This window comes from Caenorhabditis remanei, chromosome II (assembly GCF_010183535.1).
Source record: "Caenorhabditis remanei strain PX506 chromosome II, whole genome shotgun sequence".
NCBI classification, from domain to species: Eukaryota; Metazoa; Nematoda; class Chromadorea; order Rhabditida; family Rhabditidae; genus Caenorhabditis; species Caenorhabditis remanei.
In genome coordinates this window covers 19,036,992-19,045,502 of record NC_071329.1, presented here as the reverse complement: position 1 = coordinate 19,045,502, position 8,511 = coordinate 19,036,992, and the positions used below count along the sequence as shown (strand labels likewise).

At 39.6% G+C, this 8,511-nt stretch overlaps 1 protein-coding gene across 1 annotated transcript; it reads right to left on the bottom strand.

Annotated features, from left to right (window-relative positions):
* Positions 1–1,417: 1,417 nt before the first annotated feature.
* Positions 1,418–8,226, bottom strand: GCK72_007968 (uncharacterized protein; the record flags this gene model as incomplete). Its single annotated transcript, XM_053726567.1, has 8 exons — positions 1,418–2,015; positions 2,867–3,102; positions 3,147–3,244; positions 3,300–3,441; positions 4,439–4,651; positions 5,772–6,386; positions 7,184–7,260; positions 8,187–8,226. 8 exons carry the CDS (start codon positions 8,224–8,226, stop codon positions 1,418–1,420), a joined length of 2,019 nt encoding a protein of 672 aa, XP_053590761.1.
* Between the last annotated feature and the right edge of the window lie 285 nt (positions 8,227–8,511).

The window sequence follows — 8,511 nt, the reverse complement described above, 5'->3', positions numbered from 1 at the left end:
CATTCTCTTTGTTTTTAACCAATTTTTCCCCATTTTTAGGTTATTTCCATGTAAAAATCATGTTTGAACTGTTTGTTCAGAACATAATTTCTGGGAAGTGCGAAAAAACACAAAAATTTTTAAAAATAAATATTCAAATTGAAGCAAGTTACGTTACAAATATGTAATTTTTATTGTTTCATTTCAGAATTATAGAAAACGGTTGTTTTGCACGTCACTGTACATTTTTTTTTAGAAATGGTTCTGTCTGCAGAATCCGATTTTCAGGTGTCAAAAACCTTGTATGGGTACTGAAAATGTTGGAAAATCAGCTTTACCAGGGTAGAAACTCGTAAGATTTGGTATTTCTGAAAATGTTGAGATTTTTGTCGAGTTTTAGAATTTTGACTGTTTCGCAGGTGGAATCTTTTAGAACAAACGTTATTAAGAATTTATTTATTTATTTATTTATTTATTTTGAATACGCACGCAAGGTACGTGAAAATTAAGAGTTGAGAGTTCAATATGTCCGTGTCCGTTATCCTTAAAAACGTGAACTTCCTTCATTTACTGTATTTCCTTTTCTTGTTTCTTGCTTTAAAAGAAGTTTCGAAAGTAAGAAGCAAGGACCTTACACGATTGATACCAGGTGAAACACACAAGATTGGCGGCCGCATTATTACTCGAGTACAAAACACGAACTTGTACTTCAATTCCGGAAACTTTAGCCAATGTCGATCTTTTGCTTTCTTCATCTTTTTTCTATATAACTTCCTGGTTTTTCTTTGACTTCTCATCTTACGTTTCTTAGCAATTTGAAGCTCCTCTTGCACCATCTCCCATTTTTTCTTCTGTGACCTAATACGACGTTTGATCTCCTGCCTTTCTTTCCAAACAGCTCTTCTAGCAGCTCTTCTGTCGGATTCCCGTTGTTCTCTTAACTCCGCTGCCACGATAGCTGCCAGCTCACGGATCCACCCACTTTCTTTTAAATTTTGAACGAACTTCTCCGAATCCATGTTGACGATTCCTATTCTCTTTTTAACTTGATTCCCTCTTGCCAACCAATCATTGATGAAAAAAATTTGGGAATTAAAAACAAACAGCTGTCGATCCGGCCGTTGGCTAAAATTGGCTAAAATCGTCTGAAAATTTGTTAAAACTGGCTAAAATTGGGTAAAATCTGCTAAATGGTTTTTCTTCATTTTGGCTTTGAGCCAATCTTTTTTTCCGATTATAGTAATCGATTTCAATTATTGACAGTCTGAAAGCAATCTCCAAATCCAAACAAATCAAAGGGTTCAATTGTTTTATTCAATTAAATTGATATCTAATAACAAGTAAAGTAATTAAAACATAATTAAGAATATAATAAATTATTATTGCACGTGTTTGTACTCGATTAGGGATTTCCTTGTTAGCCTACACTCAAAATCACTTATGACAGCCATGAAGGCGACAACACGACTTCAGCAGCAATCAGTTTCGACTCTATAAGTGGTGACAGTGCATATGGTGACAGTACCACAGCAAACAGTGCCTGTGGTGACAGAATGATAGGTGACAGGACAAATGGAGAGAGTACCAATGGGGAACCAACCATAGGTGTCAGAATAAGAGGATTCAATGCGAATGGCGAGAGGATGAGTGGTGTAAACACTTGAGGAGAGAGAATCAGTGGGGACAATAGAAGTGGTGAGAGAATAATCGGATTGAAGACTCCTGGTACCAAGATAAGTGGATGGAGTACCAGAGGGGACAGGACGATTGGAGAGAATACCAATGGATTCAAGATAAGAGGGGACAGGACACGAGGCGACAGAACGAGTGGGACGAACACCCAAGGGGACAAGATGATTGGTCCGAGAACTGCCGGGGAGAGGGTGATTGGAGAGAGGACTAGTGGGGAGAGCACGATGAATTTGTTGGAGAGAGGCACTGAGGCGAAGGTGAGTGGCGTGAGGATGAATGGGGAGCCGACGATGTCTGCACGACGGGCAACACGGAACTTCTCGGCTTCGGCCAGGGCGCGGATGCTGGAAAAGAGAGAGATTTTAGTTTTTAAGATTGTAGTATGGTTGAGAATCACTTAAAATCGACTAAAATCGGTTCAGATTGCTTCAGATTGGCTAAAATCGCCCAAAATCGGAAAAAATTGGCTCAGATCGTCTAAATCGGCTGAAAACGCTAAAAAATCCTGGAACCGATATGAAATGACTGAAAATGGCAGAAAATTCATCAGTCAATCCGCAAGGCTAAATTTTTGGCCTAATGCTTGCCTAAAAGCGATAAAAATCGTCCAAAATCGGCTAAAGTTGACTTAAATCTGTTAAAATGTACTTTTTTTATTATTCCCTGACAAAAATTTCCCAAACTGATTGACAGACAGAATTCAAAACTCATTGGTGTCAACAGGAAGGTTGTCAAGTCTGGCGCACCTAAGACGCGTTTTTCCGAAAAACTGTTTTTATTGAAAATTGTTGGTTTTCGGTTGAAATTTTGCAGGTTTTTCGTAAAAACCGTGAATTTTAATAAAAATTCTCACGTTTTACCAAAAACACCAACTGTTTTCAGCAATAAACAGTGAAAACAGGAAAAACAGTAAAAATACTAGTCTGGCGCAACGACGACGCGTTTTTCTAAAATTTTGGCAATTTGCAACCGAAAAATCGGTGAAAATCAGATTAAACTACCGAAAACACAAGTCTGGCGCGCCTGAGACGCGTTGACAACAGAATGACAGATTCTCCTCAATATCTCATCTCATTTTTAAGCTACAAGAAATTTGAGAACAGATTCTGAATCCCCACAACTTCAACTTTTCAATGATATACACTTTTTCAGAATTTTTTCAGCATTTCAGCCAGTTTGCCCCTCCCAAACTCACTCCTTCTCAATATATCTCTCTGGATCATCTCTGAGTCTCTTGAATTTCTTCAACGCCTTCGTATGGTTATATGGGGACCCTTTTCCGTATAACTTCTCCATTTGATGCTCTGTGAGGAAGGCGAATCCATCCTCATTCAATTTCTTCTTCTGATTCTCGTCGTACGACTTGTCAAGGTACTCGAACACCTCGATTTTTGATTTTTCTTCTTCTCCGATGATTTTTGTTGCATTTTCCTGAAAAATTATCGATTTTTTCTGATGTAGATCATGATACTAACCTTGGTGAAGTAAAGTGGCACTCCATCTGGTCCCCTCAACTCTTTTTCTTTTTTCTCTCTGAACGTTTTCTCGGTTTTTGTGACATGATCACTGACACCTGGAAATTAGAAAATTATTTGATCTACAATGACCAAACCGGTCTCCCCACTCACCAGCCGCCTCTACAATGAAATCCATCCAGGCATTCTGTCCGTGATTATCCAGTTTTTTCAACAAATGCGGAAGAGAGGTGAGCTTCTCGACGCCTTCTCCTTCGTCATGGAGCGAGAACAGGGATGGGGAGAGGAGGTTGAACTGAAATAGATTTTTGGAAATTGGGAGTAAGAAATTTGGGTTCGGGAGGTAGAGAGCTTCAAAATGAGTATAATCATGGCTAGGTTTGACTCAAGTTGGGTCCCACCACGAAAACTACAGTAACCCAAAATACTGTTTTGATCGTAACTCAGTCAGTTTCAGCTCAATCGCATTGAAAATTATTTAAATCGATTCAGCTCACCAAGGCGGTTAAAATGAGTATTATCATGCCTAGATTTAAAAAATTCGGGTCTCGACGCGAAAACTACAGTAACCCAGAATACAGTTTTGGCCATAACTAAGCCAGTTTCTGCCAAATTGCTTTGAAAATTAAATGAATCAATTCAACTCATCATGGCGGTTTGAATGAATATAATTATGCCTAAGTTTGAAAAAAGTTGGGTCCCACCACGAAAACTACAGCAACCCAGAACTGCAAATCGCGTTTCCTACTGTAACTTTGTGAGTTTTGACTCGATTTTTTTGTAATCTACACATTCGAACTCAGTGTTTTGAGAGCTTTCAAAAAAGTATAATCATGCCCAGGTTTGCCACATGTTGGGTTCTACCACGAAAACTACAGTAACCCGGAAAATCGTGGTGAGACCCAATTTGCTCAACATCAAGTCATGATTATACTTTTTTGAAAGCTCTTGGAACGCTGAATTCAAAACTGTTGGTTTCATTTTAATCGCGTCAAAATTAACAGAGTTACAGTTCAGTGTTCTGGGTTACTGTAGTTTCCGTGGTGGGACCCACCTAGGGCTTGTTTATACTTTTCTGAAAGCTGAAAGAGAGCTGCATAAGGATATTTAGTTTTCCAAGGTTTTGAATCAAAACTCAGAAAGTTATGAAGATTATAGTGGTGTGAAACTTTCGAAAAGTTTCGAAAACCTGTAACTCGGTCAGTTTTCATCGGATCGAAATAATTTTAGGCTCAAAACAAGCGCCTTCCATCACAGTCTACATGAGAAATGTGAAAAAGTAAAAAACCAACCAAACTGTCATCCTCCTGCTCTGGAACAATCGACATAATTCTTGGGGAGACCATTTTTAGCGTCTTCTGATCGAAATCCGACACATTTTTGCCTCCGAGCATCATTGCTGTCTTGACGGCTTCTCTCAGGAATTTGAGTGGCACACGGATCTCATCCGCCTCCTTTTTTCGCATCATTTTTGAGATTTCCGTTTTTTCGTCTTCCATCTCCGCCTGGAAATAACAAAATTTTAGTTGAATGAGAAGTCTGGCGCGCCTCAGGCGCGTTTTTAAAGTAATAAAATAATTGGGTTGGAAAGACGTATAGACAGACATGATGGACATACGGAAACACGTACACACAGACAGACATGCAGACTTATTGAGTGGCTGTCCAAATTTTTGCAGGTTTTTGATGGAAATCTTAAATTTTTATCAAACGTCCTACATTTTACTAGAAATTTCAGCAATTTTCAGCAAAAAAAACGATGAAAAACCGGTGAAATCAGTGAAAACACAAGTCTGGCGCGCGTTTTTCGAATTTTGAAAGAAAACTCGGTTTTTGCTCAAAAAGTTTGCAGGTTTTTGTTAAAATCTTGGGTTTCAACCAAAATTCTTACTTTTTACTGAAAATTTCAATTTTTTCCAACAAAAAGCGGTGAAAAAAAGGTCAAACAGTAAAAATAGCTTGGCTGGCGCGCGTGGGGCGCGTTCCAAATAACTGAACGTCTGGAGGAGCGGACATACGGACAAACGGATATCCGGACATCGGGAAATCTGGATATTTGGATCCGCCTACATGAATTTAACTAAAGAATAACAAGGCTGGCGCGCCTTTGACGCGTTTTCTACGGTTTTCATGCCAAAATTCTCTAATTAGAAAGCGGACAAACAGACACACAGACATCCGGACATCTCGATATACGGATATACGGAAATCTGGCGCGCCTTTGACGTGTTTCTAGTCGAAATTCAACGATTTTGATGGGATACTCATCTAATTTAAAAGCGGACACAGACAGATGAACAAACAGACCGTTTTCCTGTCAAACCTTTTTTGAATTTGAGTCCCCGGGACATTCGGACAAACAGACATCCGGACATCCGGACATCCGTGCACACTTATAAACAGACAGACAAACTTCACAACTCATTGGTTTAACAGAACATGACAAGTATGGCGCGCCTTCGACGCTTTTTTCGAATTGTGAGAAAAACACTGTTTTTGCCGAAATTTGTTAGTTTTTGGCTTAAACTTTCCAGGTTTTTGATGAAAATCATGGATTTTAATCACAATTCTTATAGTTTACAAAATATTCCACGGTTTTCATGAGAAACACACAGACATCCCCACCTGCTTCAACGCCACTGGTTTTCTTGGATCAATGAACTCAGCTGGAGTGTTATCAATCATTTGTCTGAGTCTCTTCTTCATGATATCTCGATTCTTCTTCTCCCTCTTCGCCTCCTCTCTCAACTTCTTTATCCGTCCGACAGCTTCTATCCATGGTTCCGACTTCTCCGTTTTATTCTTGAAAACTCGCGCTGTATTGGTCATTGACTTTGCCAACCGGGTCATACCATCCATGTCGTCTGTGGATCTGAGAGAGTAGTTGTCTTTTTGAACGACATTGAATCCTGAAGATCTTCTGGCACGGGCGGTACCAAAGGATCCAATCCACTCCATATTCTCTTTTGGCTCTTCTGTCGTTGTCTTCACAACTTTCTGATATGGTTTTCGGTTCTTTGGCACATGAATCTTCTTCTCCGCTTCGTCCATCAACTTGACAATACACTTCGCATGCGATGGAACATCTTTCGCCTCCTTCGAGCACTTTTGAATCAACTCCTGATGTTCTGCTGACACTTTGGAGATCTTCTTCGATGCGACAGCAGCCATTAGTCCGGAGAACGCTTGGGACAACCATTTATCCATGAGCTCCTCGGAGGAGGTCTCATTCAGGTCGACCTGGAAAAATTGAGAATTTAGGGTGTCCGGATTTCCAGAAATTTGTAAAACTACACTGAAACTCTTTAAAAAATTTAAATTTCCAAGAATTTATGACTGTCTGTGTGTCCGTGTGTCCGGATGTTCATATTTTTGTCTGAGCTAACTATCTAGATTTGGACATTTGGATAAACCGACACACAGACACACAGAAAGACAAAAAACTTGTTCCACAGAAAAAGAAAAACACGTTGATGACTGTCTTTCTGTGTGTCCCAATGTCCGGATGTCCATGTTTTTTGGACTATCTAGAATGCTCTCAGTATCTGTCGGTGTGTCCGGATGTCCGGATGTACACAGAACGTAAAAAATCAGTTTCGTTTCTATTGGTTTATACTAATAGTGTGTTGTTATGTCTGTCTGTCTGTAAGTCTGTGTGCCCGGATGTCCAGATATCCGAGCTTCTTGTTGTTTTTGGAAAGTGTCTGTATATCCGGATGTCTTTCTGAACATTAAATTTTGCACAATTGTTCCTCCAAAAAAGTAAATTTTTCATTAAACGAACGGAAATTTATGTTCTACGTCCGCCTGTGTGTCCGTATGTCCGGATGCCTGTATGTGTTAGCCACTCTGTATGTCTTTCTGTTTGTCCGGATGTCTACATTTCTAAAAATCGAGATGCTATGCTTTGTGTCTGTCTGCATTTGCCCGGATTTTCTAACTGTGGATCGAAATTTTAACCGAACACCAAAATAATAATAAAAAAGTTCTTTTTCGGGTGCTATTCTATTAAAGGTGTTCAAACAGTCACAACTCACTCTCAAGTGGTTTCCCTCCTTAACCGCCACATTTCGACTGATATCGTGTGGTTGTTGGTCATTTGCATACGCTAAGGCTGAAAACAAGGGTCATTTAGTTTATTGGATCGGGATGGTTAATGGGGCTATTGTCAAAACAAACTGTCTTGACATTCGGTGTTTGCGGACCTAAGTTCCCAAGCTTAAAATAAGACACGCCCTCTGTCCGTTATCTCGGCTATATACATAGAAAAGATCGGGGAGTTCGACTAATATCATAGCCGAGACAACGGAAAGAGGGCGTGGCTTATTTTAAGCGCGGGAACTTAGGTCCGCAAACACCGAATGTCAAGACAGTTTGTTTTGACAATAACTGGGGATGGTCCTGGGCGTGACCTATATCATTAGAAATCTGAAAAAAAAACGCTGATTCCAAATATATATTCAATTTTTGCCATCGAGGCCTATCATTCGAGAAAAATAAGGCCAAAGTTTGCACCGTTGACAAGTCATTACGTTATATCATACTTTGACCCCGTTTTCTCGACCACCAGTCCTCGAGGACAAAAACTGAATATATATTTGGAATCAGCGTTTTCTCAGCTTTTCAATGATATAGATAACGCCCCATAACTCTGGATTCCATGACCTTCCCCAAGTAAGCAGACCAATATGCTTACTAGAGAAGGTCATGTAGTGGAGATATGGGGCGTGACCTATATCATTGAAAAGCTGAGAAAATAATGATTCCAAATATACACCCAATGTTTGCCTACGAAATATGGTATTCGAGAAAAACGGGGTCAAAGTTTGACAAGTCGTAACTGCTTCGGTGAACTAAAACTTTGATCTCTTTTTTCTTGAATACTAGACGTCGACGGAAAAAACTGATTATATATTTGGAATCAACCTGATTTCAACTTTTTAATGATATAGGTCCCTTCTATGACCTTCCCCAATTAAGCAGACCAATTAGATCTCTTAAGCAAGGCTTAATCAAAGCAACTCCCAATAACACACGAACCTGCAAGTGCCGTAAATAATAACAACCAATAATTTCTCATTATAGGGGAATAAAAGAAGGAGAAGCCGGGGATAAAAGTGATAAATGATAAGAGGACAGGTGTATCTTTTATTCGGGAAGAGAAGACACGAATAGAATCAGGAATAAATTGGGGAAGAGAGAGAGATAAGGAGAGGGGGTGGGGCGGCTTCACTTATTTTACAGAATCCATTTTGGAAGACACGAGACTCCGCCCCCAGCAAGTTTTTTGCTGAGTGTGGGTAAAAGACTAATCTTTAAAGAAGGTAATGGATATAGGGTGCAGAATTTGATAAAGATGAAAAAA